The 19,701-nt window shown below is 42.4% G+C and overlaps 1 protein-coding gene across 1 annotated transcript in view; it reads left to right on the forward strand.

Moving 5' to 3' along the window:
• RNF213 (ring finger protein 213) overlaps positions 1-19,701 on the forward strand; it is a 225,636-nt gene that overhangs the window by 36,197 nt on the left and 169,738 nt on the right. Inside the window, exons 9-13 of the mRNA XM_053293465.1 lie at positions 4,645-4,834; positions 8,863-8,912; positions 11,223-11,376; positions 12,636-12,785; positions 17,897-17,995. Of these exons, the coding sequence (XP_053149440.1) occupies positions 4,645-4,834; positions 8,863-8,912; positions 11,223-11,376; positions 12,636-12,785; positions 17,897-17,995 (643 nt within the window). The remainder of the gene's footprint in view (positions 1-4,644; positions 4,835-8,862; positions 8,913-11,222; positions 11,377-12,635; positions 12,786-17,896; positions 17,996-19,701) is intronic.

Raw genomic sequence — 19,701 nt, forward strand, 5'->3', positions numbered from 1 at the left:
ACTGTAATATTGTGTGTTCTGCTAAAAAATAGATGGTCCCCATCCTGAAATACATAAACATGAATAGCAAAACTGATACATAATGACTTCCATTAACCATCCTTCCAGATATGTAAATAATTTGATGGAGGAGAATGACTAAAATTATCTTGATTTGTGAACTAAATAAAATCTGACCATATCATGAAAAAATCATTAGAATTAGCTTGACTCGCTCAAAGACGAATAATATGGGTCAGTTTTTCAGATATGGCAATATGCGACATAGACTGATACCAAGATGTCAGAGACATGGTTTTATGCTTTCAGTATTGTGCAGTGGATAATCTATCTGCAGTTAACATAAAAACTATAAGATCATTAGACAATAATGCCAAATTAGCTCCCAAAAATACATTTAATAGAGCCAACTCTGGTCTCATATCTAACCTTTGTTGTGTAATTTTACCCATTTCTAAAAATACCTCTGCCCCAAAGCAGAAAATACTGGAACAAGGATTTTCTGTTTCGTAACTGTATATTACTTCTTCAGATAACACCATTTTAGGTCTAAACATTACATACTTTAATTATCACAACTGCCTTGTCCTCCCGCTGTGTTTAGGGTACTACGCCTGTGGAGACATGTTTGTTAGTTCTACGCACTCCCTTCTTTCTTATACTACTCCCAATTTAGCATGCTGAGGACTAATGACCAACAACTGCGTTCTTTACTAGATTAGTTAATTGCTATACCTCCATCCTTCTCTCCTGCAAGTCCAAGATTCCTGTTCAAGATGCTATAACAGTGACTAAATATATTCATCTTGTTCCTAATGTGTTGTCCCCCAAAAACATGAGAGATCCTGATTCATATTAAGACCTTCAATATGAGTCCTGAACAGGTGTATGAAGAACGCCTCTTTCCTTAATAATGTAGTATTCATATCTTCATAATAAAATCTCCTTGGAGTATATCTATAGAGGACAAAGAAATTAAAGTCCTCACATGTATGTCCCATTTCTAAAAAATGGGGGACAATTGGCGATTCGCTGTGTCCTGTTCTAGTTCTAGATTTGTGTTCCAATATTCTTGATCTCATTTTACGCATACTCTTTCCTATGTACAGTTTAGGACATGGGCATCTTATTACATACACCACTCCCTTAGTATCACATGTGGCAAAAAAATCCAAATCCCTATTTTTCTTTGTATGTGGATCCATTATGCTAATTCTACGCTCCGCTTTCACACATATAGAACATCTCCCACAGGGGTAAAAACCTCTAAGTCCAGTGTTCTGATCTTCCTTCTCTAGGGAGTCCACCCTTGACAAAAGTAAGCACATTTGTGCTGGTCCTAGGGACACAGAATGGCCATTATTATTGCAACTGCAGAGGAAATTATTTAGGTTAGAGGCACATGCTGTCCAATTAAAACAATACAGTGAGGAATGTATTATACCAAGAGGTTTACGTCTACAGAAAGCTCCTACCCTCTTTCGAGATGATAAAGACTTTAGTCACAAGTGGATAAGCATTTTAAATAAATGCTCTTTCGATTTGATCCTGTTGATAATAGAAAAAGCCCTCAGTGAATCGGATTTAGTTAGAACAGAAATTGAGAAGGTTAAGAGTAATTTAGAGAAAGATATGGAACAAGAAGCATTCAATAAGGGCCGCCCACATGACTGCCGGCTCCATTACGGATCCGGTGAGGGCTGGGAGGATCAGGGACCGTGCGGCTCCCGGAAGCTCCAACATGCCCTGTGAGAGTGCGCAGGGCATCCTGGAGCGACCCCCGAGCCGGGAGGCTGCTGTTCAGCCTCCCGGTCGGGGGTCTGCTCATGAGTTGCTGTGGAGCCACGCTGCGGCAACTCACAATCGGAAAGCCCAGGTTAGCGGAGCGCTTGCTCCGCTAACTTGGGCTTAAGGCAGGGGCAATTAAGCGGTTGACCCCCTTTGACTGAATCGGGCTTGGCTGCGAGTCTGGTGATTCTCGCGATCAGTGGGAAGTGGGCTAAGCACCCTTAGCCTGCTTTCCACTGATCGTGAGAATAGCTTCATTGTTTTCATAATGTTTCAGGAAGCAGGAAGCGTGAGCATGGGTGTGTGGGTGGGGTAGAAATAAAGGCAGCTGTAAGATTGAAACTTCCAGAGAAGAGTATGTGTGTGAGGAAATTACATTCTTTAAGAACACCATCTCTATCAGGTTGAAATTGTTGAAACAAGATATCTAATGAGTGAGTTTCCACTGTGATGAAGAGATTAAGCACTTCAGGATAAAGAAATTAAGCTGCCCTGAAATGTGTCTGACTACATCACCAACTTGACTTTTGTCCAAGGAATTAAAATAAAGACCACCTCTTTCTTTATCAGTGTCTTGATTCTTAAACAAACCACGTAGGGTGGAAGTGTTTTGAAGAGAAAAACAAATCTAGTGATGTATTTCAAGTTAATATAGTATCTTGCTAAATGACATTTAACACACACACACACACACACACACACACACACACACACACACACACACACCCCTATTCCCGGCACTCTGTCCTTGTGATGGAAACACATATGACACTTGATCCTAAAGGAACTGTTTTCACCCTATATAAAATATAGCTGAAGTCTAGCTTTAACATAATTAATGAACTTCATTTGTTAGCCACCCCATAACAAATTGTTCTCTGGGAGGCTCACAACAGAGGATTAAAACACATAACACATTAAATTATAACAAAAGTAAAAAGTAAATACAAAATACAATACAAAGCACCATAAAAACTCATTTTAAAATTAGTTACAAATCAGATCACATCTGAAAACCCGAATTAAAAACCCCAAATTTAAAAGACCTGTGTGAACAAAAAGGCCTTTAGGTGGCATCTAAAAGAACAAAATGATGAAGCCAGGTGAACCTCACTGGGGAGGCTATTCCATAAATGGGGTGCAACCACCGAAAAGGCCCTCTCCCTGGTAGTCACCCGCCTCACCTCGTTTGGCAGGGGCACCTGGAGGAGGGTCTCTGAAGAAGATCTTAAGGTATGGGTAGGGACATATGGGGCAAAAAGTGTTCTTGGGTAACCTGGTCCCAAGCCATTTAGGGATTTAAAGGTTAAAACCAGCACCAGCACCATGTATCCTATGTTCACCTTGCTATGTAAAAATGAAAGAAAACTTGCATCAATATAAAAATAGAGCAATTATGTAACAGAAATATTAAAGCCAGTAGTTATGAGCTGAAGAAAAATGATCCAAAATATCTAAATTTCTTTACCTGTTATGATATTACTATTAATGGATAATTGTCCCAGTCAGCCAGGGGCCATATATGCAGAAGCAGGCTTCTTGGTTTGTCTTCCTTATTGGAAGAGAAACTGCAGGTACAGATGGATGCTGCAGACATGGTTGCTCTCCCTCATCCAGCTTCTGGAACTGTGGATGTGAAATCCTCGTCAAAAAGCACTAATCAGCAACTTGAGCAGAAAATGCCTGACTTTGAATTATTAATTATGATGAGACCATCATTGGAGACTGGTGATCAACATTCAGTATTTTCTTAAGAAATTGTGTGATGAAACCACCTCTTAATCTGGTACTTTGTTAATCTTATTGTGCTTTATGAAGCATTCATTGTGACCAGCTGCTGCTGGAGCCCATGCTGGAATATCTAATAAGGATACTGAGGACATAAAAGGACCTCCTTCAGAATATTTCCAAATCAATACTTGGGGGTGGGCATGGGAGGGGGAAAAATTCCTGTACAGTTTTGGAAATGAGACTGTTAACTTTGACTGTAACCTTGGCTGCAAGGGAATTTTTCAAAGTCTCTCTAGTAAAGTATAGTTTTATTTGGTAGAATACAGGAGGGGTTTACCATTGCCTCCTCCTGCACAGTATTAGATGATGGCTTTTCAGCATCTACCTGTATCACTGCTGCCCGATACCAGCAGGGATTTGAACCAGCAACCTTCTGCTTGTTAGTCAAGCATTTCCCCGCTGCGCCACTTAAGGTGACAAAGGTCTCTTGAGGAACTCACTATTGTTTATTTTTCTTTCTTTGGTAAATTCTTCTATCTCTTTGTTACCAATAACATATCTACAGAATAAATTACTCCTGTGTAGTCGTACTGAAACTAAGTATTCCTTTAGACTAGTCCCTGAGTAGTACTACTGTATTTACCTAAATACAGGACTAGGTTTTTTCCAAGTCTTCTCTTAGAAATTGGGGGTCATCTTAAATTCAGAGTTCTCTTTCTTCACGGTAAATACAGATAAAACTGTATTTAATCTTTATTTTTCAAGAAGGCTGTCTTAAATTCAGAGTCACCTTCTATTTGGGTAAATATGGTACTCAGTGTTAGTCCAGATGCCAACCTAAACAAATAAATAAAATTATAATATTTATTTTGCCTGTGTTGGCTGATTTATGCAAATACTGCACTATCTGAATTTTCTTTCTATACAGGATTTCAGATGGGTTTGATATTTACTTTTGTTTCTTGGCACTAGTTCTAGAATGAAGTTGGAAGGGGTGGTCCTTGTGTCATTCTTCTTTTTTCCTTCTTGATAAAGTAAAAAGTCTGCATCTGTTCAGTTTCCTGTATACTTCCCTCCCCACCATCACCTCTGTATATTGATATTCTTGTCTATTTATGTTTGCAGGGAGCTACTGCAGCTAATGGGGAAAAAGACGCATTTGATGAAAGACAGAACTCTGTTCAGGTCATGGTTCTCATTGCTGCCTCTGAAGGCCTTGGTAGAATTTATTGCTCTCTTTCCTACTGATCTGCTGGACTACCTTTTAGGAATTTTTCATAGACTGAAGAATGTGGATTTCAATTATGAAAATGAGGTGTGCTATGGGTTTCTTTTTTAGTTTTTTAAAGCGCAGATTATGGTATGTCTTCTAGCTGCAGTGACATGTTACTGGAACATCAATCAAATGAGTCTTCAGCCATTTAAAATAAAGAACCTGGTGTAGGGATGTGCATGAACCAAGGTTTGTGCACAGGTTCGGTGCCGAATTGGTTCAGACCTCACCCAGACAGGTTCAGTGCCAAACCTGTGCACAAACCTTAGTTCGTGTTCACCCCTAACTTGAAAAAACACAAAATTCTCATAGTCCTAACAAGAACTATTGTGCTTGAAAGAACCTGGAGATCTTTGATTTTGAAAAAGTCTCACTGAAGTTGCATTTTTTTTTACCACCAGTTGAACCTTTGTCATTCAGATCTATAGTGTACCATGAGCAGAGCAGGAGGAGGCAAAGTACACTAAGCCTTTTGTGTGTGCTAGAAGGAATCTTAAGCCTCCTGCTTGTTGATGCCAATGGGCACCAATTTTGACTGTATTTATTGCTAAGGGGAAAGGAAAATTAGCTTGAGAAACAAAGGCTTTAACCCCTGCTAACTGGGCAAAGAAGCACCTTTTAAACATGGTGATTCTCTTTATTTAGCAGGGGGAGAGTAACTGGCCCTATCCACTCCCAGCACAGCATTCCTCCAGTGACTGTTGCTGGAGTCTATCATGTTCCTTTTTAGATTGTGAGCCCTTTGGGGGCAAGGATCCATCCATCCATCTTATTTATTTATTATTTCTCTATGTAAACCACTTTGGAAACTGTTGTTGTTGATAACCACTGGGTGAACCTAGTGCTGCAAGAGGACTCCACCACAGCACCACAGGTCAGTAGTGACATAATACCTATGGTCTGGTGTTGGAATAAATCCAGAAATTGATCTTTAAAAAACCAACATCATACTAGGATTGTGCACGAAGTTGCTTCGGCACCAGCGGAGGTAGTCCTTTAAAGGCGGGGGAGGGTGCACTCACCCCTCTGGCCGCATTTCCCCCGCCGCATTTCCCCCACCGGCGCTCCGTTATTTTTAAGCCCCTCAGGGTGGCAGCGTTCCTCCCTGCCACCCCATTGTCGTCATTGTCCGGAAGTGGCCAGAAGTAGCAAGCACACGTGCGCGTGTGCATGGCGGATGGGTGCGCTCGCACATGCAACGGGCGCACGCGCGCTTGCTACTTCTGGCCACTTCTGGCTGATGACAACAATGGGGTGGCAGGGAGGAATGCTGCCATCCTGAGGGGCTTAAAAATAACGGCAGGGAAAATGCGGCCGGAGGGATGAGTGCACCCTCCCCCGCCCTTAAAGGACTACCCCCACTGGTGCCGAAGTGCTGAAATGGCCCACGGAGCAGAAACGTTTCGGAGGCCTTCATAATGGCCTCCGAAACGTTACAGGCACAAGCCTACATCATACTGGCTGATATCTAGACCAAGTTAATCAATAATAGTGCTGTTGCTACTCAGGAATTACTCTAATGGACTAATTTCAGTATGATTTCTCAGGAGTAATTTTGTCTAGAAGTCAGCCATTTCTTGTTAAATGTTCTATATTTCCATTTCCTACCCCTTTAAATTTCCAAGAAGGACCTAATTATTATTAACTTCCTCACTGGGGCAACTTCCCCATGAGCCAAACTGAGGAAATTGCCTCAGGTGGTGCGTTGGGGGAATGGCAGAATGCACTTCTGCAGTCCTTGCCCACTCCTTGCAGACCTCCCATCCTGCCACCTCACCTCTCAAGCTTTTGTCCTCTTTGCAGAGCATGCTGGCACCACTGCTGGCTTTTTGCATGGCAGCATGAAGGCAGGTGGCTACCATGCTATTAAGCTGGCAGCAGCAGCTTTCTCCATGTTTAGCTTCCAGTAGCTCTCCTTTCCTCCAGGCAATCTGCAATTAAAAAAAACCCTTTCTTACAGTCACTAAGCTCAAACAATAACTATGCTCACCTGCTTTAAAATGGATGTCGTCATCTTCTGTAATCCTAAAATATTATTGGCATCAAATACGTAACGAATAAATATAAAAACAACAAATACTTGATCAAACCAAACATTTGCTCAGCAACAAGTACGGAACAAAGATGTCAGCACAGTTGGGGGCTCGGGTATCAGTTCCTCACCAAAGAGCCATACCTTGTGCATCGCCCTTCCACATGAACAAAATGATGCTGCCATTGGCAACAGTTACCTAAATCATTAATTGGGAATTCCAACCCACAATATGTTGTGTCATGTTCCACAGACCACCACAATGAGGTCTTTCACATGACCTCGGCTGGGAGTGGGGGGAAGGCTGGGGGTGGGAGGCAGGAGCTTCCCATCTTCTCCCACAGATGAACGGGGATGGTTAGTGCTCTCGCTATGCCACGTGCCCACACAAGCAGCAGCATGGCAATGGCTGTAGTCAGGAGCAGGAGGATCCCCTGCATCCCAGGGTGCACCATGTTAGGAGCGTAGCAGCTGCTTGCATTCGAGCAGCTATCATACTCAGCACAGCTGCTCCTTCTCTCCCCACCCACCCCCAGCTGAGTACCAGAAATGATGGTGGGCCAGGGGAGAGCCTTTTACCTTGGTGGCGATCACCTGCCAAGGTTAATGCCCTTAACCATTAACCATATTATAATACCCTTCTACAAAACTATGGTGTGGCCACACTTGGAGTACTGCATACAATTCTGGTCACCACATCTTAAAAAGGACATTGTTGAACTGGAAAAGGTACAGAAGAGGGCAACCAAGATGATCAGGGGCCTAGAGCACCTTTCTTATGAGGCAAGGCTACAACACCTGGGGCTATTTAGTTTAGAAAAAAAGATGACTGTGGGGAGACATGATAGAGGTCTGTACAATCATTCATGGTGTGGAGAAAACAGATAGAGAGAAATTCTTCTTCCTCTCACATAACACTACAACCAGGGGTCATCCCATGAAATTGATTGCCAGGAAATTTAGGACCAGCAAACAACTTGTGGAATTCTCTGTCACAAGATGGGGTGACAGCCAACAACCTGGATGGCTTTAAGAGGGGTTTGGATAACTACATGGCGGAGAGGTCTATCAATGGCTACTAGTTGGAGGGCTATAGGCCACCTCCAGCCTCAAAGGCAGGATGCCTCTGAGTACCAGTTGCAGAGGAGTGACAGCAGGTGAGAGGGCACGCCCTCAACTCCTGTCTGTAGGTTCCCAGCAGCATCTGGTGGGCCACTGTGCAAAACAGGATGCTGGACTAGATGGGCCTTGGGCCTGATCCAGCAGGGCTGTTCTTATGTTAAGCAAATCACAGGTTTGTGTAACCTTAGCTAAACACCAGGGTTAAAAGTTGGGGTAGGCAAGGCTGAAATCGGGCTTGATCCCATTGCTGCACATGAGCAGCCTATCCCAGGCTGGGCTGCCCTAGCCTGGGCTAGACTGCTTGTGAGAACAGCCTCACCATCTTGTACTGGGCTGAGATTGAGCTACTTCATCCACTGGCCCTAGGATACACAGTATGGCCATGTTCACAGCACCTTTTCCAGGGAGGAGCAAAGGCTGTAATCCTGTACCCACTTATCTAATTCAATGGGATTGCCTCAGTTCAGGGGGTGGGAGGAGGGGGCAACTGCCTCGCAGACATCCGCTGTGAACAGGACTATCCCATCCCCACCCCGCTGTCTGGGCACCATTATCTAATCTGAACTGCCTCTCTACACGCACTAAAAATACTAGTTTAAATTGGTAATTGTTGCACATGCAGAAAAATGGTTTGGATTAACTGAAAGGCATCATGGCAAAACAGAAGGGGGAAGAACATGCATGTTCATGATGTGCACACATCCGGACTATGTGTGCTAAATCCAGATGCTAGAGCTAACAGAATGGTGGAAAAGAAAAAAGTGAAATAAGCAGCCTAGGCAGCAAGCAAACAAGTCTAGGAAATATAGCTCAAGTATCTTCAGATTTATTACTGCTTGATTCGGGGATTATATTAGACAAAGAGTCAGCTGAGATATTCTGGTTCTCTAACTGAATTTTTGTCACTCTTGCCTAGGTACAAAAACTTTTGGAGAAACTATTGCACATCCTCTCTAATCAACATGGGTAAGCAAAAGACATGTATGGAAGATCAAGTGAACTGAATAAGAGAATCTTTGAGGACGAGTCTTTTAGGACAGATTTGTTTAGAAGAGTTTTGTGTCTGGCTCTTTTTTTATATACCTTATAGCTTTTCTTCCAGTTAATTCTACTTCCCCCTTACTGAGTCTGTAAATCCTAGTGTGCACTGAAGTGAATTCTGTGATGAAAAGGTGGGGCTGACCAGCAGCGTCCTGTCTCTCCCATCCCACTACAACTATATATCAGTTATGTAGTGACAGCAGGTCAAAAAAAGATGTAGAATTGCCATAACTCCTACCCACTGGTCCCTAACAGTAAACGACACTGGGAGATGGGGGTGGGGGGGTGGGTGGGATCAGTGACTGACATACCTAGGGGAGACCTGCAGGTATGGTGAGGTACCCTTTCCCCCAGCTAGACACAAATAATGTGTGTGCTAAGAATGGTTTTTCTTAAAGCCTGAAAGAGATGGGTTGAGATCAGTTATTCAGTCATCCTGGTGCTCTACCTCGCATTAAGCCAATACATGGGTTGGACGACGGTCGAGGACGTACCTTTTTAAAGAAGATCCAGCATTCCGTTCTGGTCAGCCAAGGCAACGGTGATTCAAATTGTTGCCTTCCCCTCTTCTCATCCTAGAATGCACCAAGGCAGAAAGCAACATCATGGTGTTGTGTCATTGTTTCTGCTGCATTATAGGACATGGCATTCCTACCCACTCCTGCCATGCACCAGAAAAAGGATGCAATGCAGTGATGTTGCTTTCTGTCTTGGTACATTCGAGGCTGAGGAGGGAAAGGCAATAATTTGAATTGCTGCTGCCTCAGGTGCCATTGGTCTGGGCAGCCGCTTTATTTGCAGAATGCTGGATCTTCTTTAAATTATGCGTCCCCCCACAATCCTCCGATAGGTTCAGTATAATGCCAATATGATGGACTGAATCTATTACCAAATATCAGGGACATTTTTAAATGGGAAACATTTCAGGTGAAAAAATGCCCCGATATGACTTGCATAATATTGGAACTAATTATTGTTCTGATTCAACACACACAGCCCTGAGGTGTTGAAGTAGATATGAGCCTTCCATATGTTTATGACATTTTCATTCATATGCCAATATACACTTCTTTTGGCTTCTTATGGAGTTAGAGTAGTATGAAGGTAAGGTAAGGTAAGGTAAAGTGTGCTGTCAAGTCAATTTTGACTCCTGGCGCCCACAGAACCCTGTAGTTTTCTTTGGTAGAATATAGGAGGGGTTTACCATTGCCTCCTCCCGTGCAGTATGAGATGATGCCTTTCAGCATCTTCTTACATTGCTGCTGCCCAATATACAGGTGAAACTCGGAAAATTAGAATATCGTGCAAAAGTCCATTAATTTCAGTAATGCAAATTAAAAGGTGAAACTGATATATGAGACAGACGCATTACATGCAAAGCGAGATAAGTCAAGCCTTAATTTGTTCTAATTGTGATGATCATGGCATACAGCTCATGAAAACCCCAAATCCACAATCCCAGAAAATTAGAATATTACATGGAACCAAGAAGACAAGGATTGTAGAATAGAACAATATCGGACCTCTGAAAAGTATAAGCATGCATATGTATTCAGTACTTGGTTTGGGCCCCTTTTGCAGCAATTACTGCCTCAATGCGGCGTGTCATGGATGCTATCAGCCTGTGGCACTGATGAGGTGTTATGGAAGACCAGGATGCTTCATTAGCGGCCTTCAGCTCTTCTGCATTGTTTGGTCTCATGTCTCTCATCCTTCTCTTGGCAATGCCCCATAGATTCTCTATGGGGTCAGGTCAGGTGAGTTTGCTGGCCAATCAAGCACAGTAGGAGGTCCAATATTGTTCTATTCTACAATTCTTGTCTTCTTGGTTCCATGTAATATTCTAATGTTCTGGGATTGTGGATTTGGGGTTTTCATGAGCTGTACGCCATGATCATCACAATTATAATAAATTAAGACTTCACTTATCTCGCTTTGCATGTAATGCGTCTGTCTCATATATCAGTTTCACCTTTTAATTTGCATTACTGAAATTAATGGACTTTTGCACGATATTCTAATTTTCCGAGTTTCACCTGTAGATGTTTCTCATAGTCTGGGAAACATACCAGAGGGGATTCGAACTGGCAACCTTCTGCTTGTTAGTTAAATTATATAAGTTTGCATTAGAAGCCCTTGCTCTGATCCTCAGACTTATTATGCATATACTAATTATACATAATTCAGTATAATTGAATAATCAGTATAAAAAATAATCAATCTTCCACACTTTAGCACACTACAAGAGGACACTTGGAACTCCTGTGTGACTGTCTGCTTGAGACTTCATCAGGTGATATGCAGTCAAGTCAAAATGCGAATGCTTTATAAAATACCTGCCATATCTGCTCAGATTGTTTCAAGGATACTTGGGCTTGCACCTTTGGAGGTGAGTATTCATTTTCATAATGTTAGCACTTGTAAGTCTGGACCCAGAATGCTGGATTAGATTTCCTGGCCCAGCAACACAATTAGGTTAATTTGCACCCCTCATACTAACTGAGAAGTACCTGCAATTTAGATTTCATGCTCCTTAGTCAGAAGGCTGATTTAGCAGCAAACGGGCTGAAAGGCAATTCTGCAGCAGTTGAGGAACCACTCACTCTGTAGCATTCACTGGGAGTCAATTAGTTTGTGCAGAGCTAGACTAAAAATGAACAGGTTATTCCAGTAAGAACTAATCTGCCTACTTTCTTTTCACTATCCCTACAACTTGACTAAATTTGGTCAAAATCAGTTAGGCAATTCACAAGTTAGCAAACTTGCACCGCAAAAGTTTACGTGTCCGCCATCTTGAACTGGGGTGGGTGGATGACATAATAAACTACACTGTTTAGGTATCCATACAACTGTACCTGATTTGGTTCATATTGGTCCAGACATTCCAAAGTTGATTGTGGGGGATGGACATACATACACAAATGGAATGCTGGATGACCTCATAAGCCTACTGGAAAGTAGGCTAAACATGTAAACTACCATTTAATATCATATAATTTGACCCTAAAATACAAGAGCTCAAAAACCTTCTACAGCTAACTCAAGCCAATAAAAAAGGAGCCAGTCAAAAATTCTGTTTTCTTTTGTTTCCTAAAGTACTTGCCCCTCACTTAAGACTAACTGGCCCAGTTCAAAGATGGTTTGGAACCAAGGACCTCCTAAAATGTAATGCTCTATTATTTAAACTCAATGTAAGGCAATCCTAAGGGCACTTCAAACCACTACCACCCTGAGATTAGTCTTCTCATTTATCTTCACATTAAGGCTGGCATTGTGCACATGTAACTTTAAACTGTGGTTACCACTAACAAGAGCAGAGGGCAGGTTGCTAAGGAGAGATGGGGATAGAATGTGTATCCCCAAGCTGGCTCTTGATTTGCAAGCTATGGTTTGCAGAGAGCAGTATTACATAGGCACCAGGTGAATGTCTGACGCAGCAACTGCTTAAACTGCATTGTCTGGAGAAAAGAGGTCTGCACACCTACTACAGGGATATTGTGTTTTCATTTTTCCTAATGAAAAAGAACACCCAACATCTTTTGAAATTTTTGTCAAGGTTTTTAAAATCAAGCTAGATTTTTACTTTGTGCACATTAATTGGAGGTTGCTTTTCTGTTCAGCAGTTTGTAATTCTTTTTGACATAATAGGTTTCAAGAAAAAAGACCATGAAGAATATTTCAATGACAAAAACACTTCAAAGGTTTTGTGAAGACACCAGGACCTGGTTAAGAAGAGTTCTACCAAGCCGCTTGCTGGAAAAGGCTGAAGTTAAACTTACTTTTGGAGAGGAACTTGTGGTCTGTATTCTGGAATTACGCGCTATTTTCCTCCTGCTATTGTTTTTCCTTCCTTTTAATGTCATGTTTCTTTCCCTAATAATAGTTTTTTATTGCTTAATGGGAACCTCTAAATGTGCTAGTTGATATCATCACAAACAAGGTGGTTTGGATGAAGATTTTGGTTTATTCCTGCCAGATGCCATAAGAGTTCAAATTGTATTGCAATTTGCCTTGAACTCCTGAAGAATCTGGGATGAAGTTATTTTGTTTAAAAAACTTATTGGAGACTAAATAGCTAAAGGAAATAGAGGATAGGGGGATTAGTTAGCAGAGCCTACAATAAAATGCTTGTGCTTTGAGGTGGGAGGAAGCTTCCTCAGACTTGTATCAGGTAAACTGTGGGGCTGTGTGGTTCCTTTCTCTGAGACTCAAGAGCATCACTGGCTTCCTCACTGATCCTTAGAGCCTTCAAAATCCCCTGGATTTTCTCTTACTCCATGTCAGTCAGTCATAACTACTGTATTTAGACACAGGCCATAACAATATTAAAATGACAATAAAAATAAACCAAGTTGTCATTAAATCATAATTAAAACACAGTTCTGTATATAACCTGGAAATGGAGATGAATTGATAAAGGGCATGGGATGATATAGGATTGCATCAACTATTCATGGGATACTGAGATACAAAACATGCAAAACACAGATGCACATGCCAGCAGTTGAAATCCAATTAAGCTGATCTGAGCATTAAGTGATCAGGGTGTGGAGCTTCAGTACCCTTTATCACTTTTTCATAGTTTGTATTTCCTGTGTTCTGCTGGCTACACAGTTACAATCTCCGTTCTAGTCCACAGTCTTCATCCTTGTCTTTTGCCATCCTTGCAATTTTTAATATTTCAATCAAAATTTAATTTTGAAAGCTGAATACATTAATACCCATCCTTTATAGAGGAGTCGTATCATCTTGTTATCTCTTCCTTCCTTTTGACCATAGCTCTCTGACTTCTGCATTCACCCATCCCCTTTCTCTGGCACAGAAGCTCCATACAAACCTTTGTGGATAGATTTTGTTCCCATCTGTACCCTTCCTGTGTTGGTTTGGTGTGGAGCTTATCCTTTGTTCTTTGCCAGTTTTCAAGTTCCTGGCCTTCGTCATGCATAGAACCCCCTTTCTGATGCAGCACCACCACCATCACATTTGCTTTTTACATCTCCCATCTTGGCTGAATTCCAGACTGTGCTGCTCTCTCATCTACCAAAGAAAAGCAAGGGCTTTGGGCAAGCGCTTATGATAGTAGTTTCCTGTTAGCTAGGTTGTGGGATCCTGCTATTTGTATGTGGGGGGGCAGGGAGAAAGGGCCTTAGTGACAACCATAGGAAACTGCCTTACACCGAGTCAAACCGGCAATAGCTCTCCAGGGTATCACACAGGAGTTTCTCTCAAACCTACCTGGGAGTTACTCACACATGGCTTTATGCCATGGGGTATCCAAAGAGCGAATCTGCTTTGGAGCAGATTCGAGGCAGTTTAATTCAGGGAATTAGATAGACCACTCACATAGCCATTGGCTCCTCACTGCATTCCCTGCGATCTTTCTCCTGTGTACATTCCCGCTGTTTGCTCTGGGTTTTTTTCTCCCACCAATCACATCCAAGGTGGAGGTGCGAGATGCCTCCCTTCATTATTACTTGTTTTTAGTTTGGCAGCCAGCCGGATTTGCACAAAAATGACAAGTCAAAACAGAACGCTTAATCTCAACCTGCCGAATCTGACCCAAATCTTTGCTGGTTTTTATAATGAACTTGCCTTTGTGAAATTGTTGCTTTCTCTGTGCGATGAGGAAAAATCATCTCAGACACAAAGGGCTCAGGTTACTGTCATGGGCATGCTGGAAGACTCTGAGGAGAAGTTGGAGATAGAGACAGAGCTGACAGCAGAGGAGGGTAGGCAAGGACCAGAGGTTGCAAAGGAGAGTGGGTCTGATGCACAGGGAATCGAAGATGAGTTAGAGCCGGGTGAGGCAGCTCTTGTGGAGGAGGCGGAACTAGTCTCACCTGTAGAGAGGCGCCGATCCAAGAGAAAGCAAGAGCTAAGAAGCCGCATGCATAGAACAACAGGCAAAGCTGCTGACTCAGCAACTCTTAATTAACAGCACCGGGAGCTCAGCCTGTTTAAGACGCCTGTAACATAGCTACCCTGCTGATAGCAACAACTGTTTCCTGCGACTAATCGGCTGAGTTCCTGTATTGCCTTGAATGTGTTTGGACCATGGACTGTGTTGACCTTGCCTGTGGATTTTGCTTTGGACTCCGTTGGATTTATTGGACTGACTCAGACTGGACCTGGTTTGGAGAATTTATTCCTGTTGGATTTTGCTGTTCTGCTTCTGCCTCTGTTGCGCTTCGTCTGGCTAGCCTGACAGATTTAGGACAGTTATATCTAACCTGCAGTCTCCATTGTTAAGGCATCCCCCAACAACATCTGCATATGTAAAGCTGTGTTCCTATAGTGACCAGGTATCAATAAGATGAAGCCGAACTTAAAAGCATAGGAAGACCACATTTTGCATGTGCTTGCATTTAACTCAGGAATTTCTCCCTCCCTTTCTGGACTCCCTCCACAGAATTGCATCAATCTGCCACAACCCCTCCCCACACTTGCAATTACAAATCACTCAAAGAGCACACCAGACCGAGCTGTCAGACTCTCTTTTGCTGACACCTGTGTTATGGAAGCCCACCCAGCAAACAAAAATAAAGTGCGAGTTTGGAAAGAAGCCAAATTATTGACAATAGGCCCTCCACATATCACAGAGAAACTTTGGGGCACAACAGAAGCCTTTGGTTTTCTTTTTTGTTTTTTAAGCTGCTGAAAGAGGATTATTTTAACCCGGACATACAGTAATTTGGGTTAAGCCAGAATGTGCAGCCATAATTTGGGGGAAAACAGAGTCCTGTCTGTACTGGTCCCTGATAGCCCACAGCAACTTCGGGGTAAATGCAGTTAAGTGGACTGACACACTCCATTCCGGAGGAGATTCGAACTTGTGTGGGATGGATCCTGGGACTTTCTGCATGCAAAGCAGGTGCTCTACCACTGAGCTACAGATCCATCCCCAACCAGCGTGTGTGATGAGCTCTTTTCCTAATACAATGAAACCTTCCTGGCCTCTGTATGAAGAGAAACTTGTTTGCTTCTTTTAAAAGCATGGGGCTTGCACATCTCTTGAAGAGCTAGCTAGGGTCAGATTGAATGATGCTCCATCCACCAGCCCAACCACATGTATGCACACCATAGGCACACACGTTCTCCTCCCATAATATGCCAAGGGGAGGGATCATATGAACAGTCCCTCTACACATGCTACAAATGTCATCTTGAACAAGGAGGAGGATCTTGGGGTAGTGGTGGACCGTTCTTTGAAAGAGTTGACTCAATGTGCGGCAGCTGTGAGAAAGGCCAATTCCATGCTAGGGATCATTAGGAAGGGGACTGAAAATAAAACGGCTAATATTAGAATGCCCTTTATACAAAAATATGGTGCTATGGTGTGGCCATACTTGGAGTTCTGGCAACAATGTCTCAGAAAGGACATTATAGAACTGGAAAAGGTGCAGAAGAGGGCAACCAAGATGATCAGGGGCCTAGAGCACCTTCCTTATGAGGCAAGGTTACACCACATGGGGCTTTTTAGTTTAGAAAAAAGATGACTGAGGGGAGAAGTAACAGTAGAGGTCTATAAAATCATGCATGGTGTGGAGAAAGTTCATAGAAATTCTTCTCCCTCTCATATAACACTAGAACCAGGGGCCATCCCGTGAAACTGATTTCCAAGAAATTTAGGACCAACAAAAGGAAGTACTTTTTCACACAATGCACAATCAACTTGTGGAATTCTCTGCCACAAGATGTGGTGACATCCAACAGCCTGGATGGCTTTAAGAGAGGTTTAGATAAATTCATGGAGGATGTGGTCTGAGGGCTATAAACCACCTCCAACCTCAGGAGCAAGATGCCTCTAAATACCAGTTGCAGAGAAGCAACAGGAGAAGAGAGGGCATGCCCTCAGCTCTTGCCTGTGGGCTTCCTAGAGGTATCTGGTGGGCCACTGTGTGAAACAGAATGCTGGACTAGATAGGCCTTGGGCCTGATCCAGAAGGGCTGTTCTTAATTTCTAATAATTGTAGTGTGTGTAGAAGAGTGGCTTGAACAAACCAACCCCTCTATATGATTGATGAATGGCACGCTGAGAGGAGAATGTGCACACTCATGGTCTGCTAATGTCTTAATTGCATTGAGCAGGCCAGTGGGTTCAGAATTGCCCATTAGGAGAGGGAGGCAAGCAATCTATTTACTTAATGTTCTTGATTGTAAGGACTGTGGTGGTGTTAGACACAAAACTGGAGTATCGGAAGAGGAGATATATTGGTATGCCCCTACCCCCCAGCTCCCTTAATGTCTATGAAGTATCTCTACAGATCAGGTGGTAATGAGACAAAAGGAAAGAGAAACCAAGGTGAAAGGAATCAAACTTGTTTGCTCTTATGTGTGGGGTGAGTGGGTGATATATTGGCTCCATACTGTCTCTGATGCTCTTTAACATCTGCAGGAAACTATTGGGAGAGATAATCAGGATATTTGGTGCAGGGTGTTATCAATATGTTTTAAACTGTTAAATTTTAAACTGTTCAATTGTGTTTATTCTGTGAAATTGTTATAATTGTTTTTACTCGGTTTTATATTTGTTGTGTGTTAAATTGTGTACACTGCCTAGAGATATACATATCAGGCAGTATATAAATACGATGAATAAATAAACATATATATGTTGCCTTGCCTTTTGAGGCAGGATTACTTTAGGATGCTTGAGTCCAGTAGTGATAGAAGGGCCTTAGTTTAATTGTGCTTACCTTTCTTCAGTAGGAAGGGGAGTAACTTGACATTCAGCATAGGTTTTTGATAATCATTGGTCTGTTACTTATACCTTGAAGGCATATCTTGTCTCTTTATAGATGATGCATTGAAGGGCTGAAGGTGGGAAAATTTTGGTACATCAGTTGAATAAATGTACTGTTGCCTTCATTTATTTGCTTTTAACTTTAAAATAATAATTTCTTTCTTAGGTATGGGATCACTTTTTAAAAATATGCTTTCCTGATGAGGATTTGATGGAGAAATGGAAGGAAATGTTAAATACAGATATGAAAGGCAGAATCAAACAGGTACAAAGATGCATGGAAATGATATTTAGATTAAACTTTTCATGTGAAGTTGGGAAAACTGTTAAAGTTAGACATATATGCGAACAGTGAATTCTTAGTATAACCAAATCATACATTATAAACTACACTTTGTGCCAAACTACACACAAGGCTTGCATGTGTTTTTTTGTGCTTTTCTTTTAAAACAGCAACTGTGGAACACCCAATCGAAATTGGGACCATGAAGAATAGGGGGTAACCCTTTTTTTTGCTGCAGATTAGACAAAAATATTCCCCAAAACAATTTGCTCCAAGAAGGAAGCTTCCTCTTCCATGGAACAATGGTGGAGATTGAAAGAATTAAGTACCCCTCTCCGCATGCTAGTCTTGAGCCTGACCAGTAGGGTTGTGCACAAAACCTGTTCGGCACTCCCTTTCTAGAGTGCCCTCCCGCCCTCCCAGGGGTGCATGGACCAGTTCCTTTCATATCTCTACTGACCAGGTCTCCTTGTGGCTGCTCTTCTTTTTTAAAAATACACATGCATGCAACGCTGTAAATATGTAGTTTGGCCCTTTGTTATGCTGCTATGTTAACTTCCATTATAAAATGTTTGGAAACCAGCACTGACATTATGAGTGAGCCAGGTCAGGTATGCCTAACCACCTGAGACATGACCAGTCCCATGCAGCAGTGTGAGTTGGCCAAAATGCACTACCACTGCCTTTGCTGCTAAGAATTCACATTTGCAAATGTGTGTGTCCCCAAGAGGCCCCTGCAACATGGTGGGGCTTAGGGATGCATGGTGGGAGGCCAGTGGGGAGGATGGGAGTAGGAAGAGCTACCATGCAAATTGACACTTGTGTGACAGCTTCTCTTCTCCTCACCTTCCCTACCAGCCAATTGACTGTTTTCTAGGCCTATGCAATGATTCTGGGGTCTTTGAGAGAAAGCCCAGTGGTGGTGGCAGGGGAGGAGTTATTACTGTTGAAGGTCTTGGCAGCAGCTTCTCTTTCCATCCTCCAAGAGTGAGGGGAGGAGGAGCTTAGCCATGCATGATCAGCTTGCCATAGATGCAGCAGGGTTTCAAGGACTCAGCTCTGGGCTTTGCTCCAGGGTCCAGAACAACCTGACACCAGCCCTGTAAACATTCCCTGCTAACTAGGCAAAGAGGCACCTTTTCAAAGTGGCGATTCTCTTATATTTAGCAGGGGGAGAGCCACTGGCCCTATTCGGTTCAAGGACAGCGTCCCACCCGTGACTGTGGCTGGTGTATGCCTTGTGCTTCTTTTTAGATTGTGAACCCTTTGGGGGACAGGGGACATTATTCTTAATCTTTTTCTATGTAAGCTGCTTTGAGAACTTTTTCATTAAAAAGCAGAATACAAATAGTAAGAATGTATTGCATTTTGTAACTCTTTTCCTTGTATCCTGTTTTACCATCATTAAATCAAACTAAGGATAAGTCTAGTTTTCCATTACTTTTTTTTTTTTGCTGACAATTAATATTTGGACTTTCAAAAGACTATGCAGGTTTTGTGTATATGGCCTTGGGCAGAAACTGAATATTTGGCTTTGCTTGTAGAAAGGCTTGAATTTATTCTAATATCTTGTGTTGGTGTGTTGAAGATGGGATTGTTTTCTCCCTTGGACCTATTCAATGGAGTTGCCTAGAGAACATACAGTAGACAACCTATACCCTGCACAGTTTACAACCTGAAAGGACAGA

This window comes from Hemicordylus capensis, chromosome 2 (assembly GCF_027244095.1).
Source record: "Hemicordylus capensis ecotype Gifberg chromosome 2, rHemCap1.1.pri, whole genome shotgun sequence".
Classification (NCBI taxonomy): Eukaryota; Metazoa; Chordata; class Lepidosauria; order Squamata; family Cordylidae; genus Hemicordylus; species Hemicordylus capensis.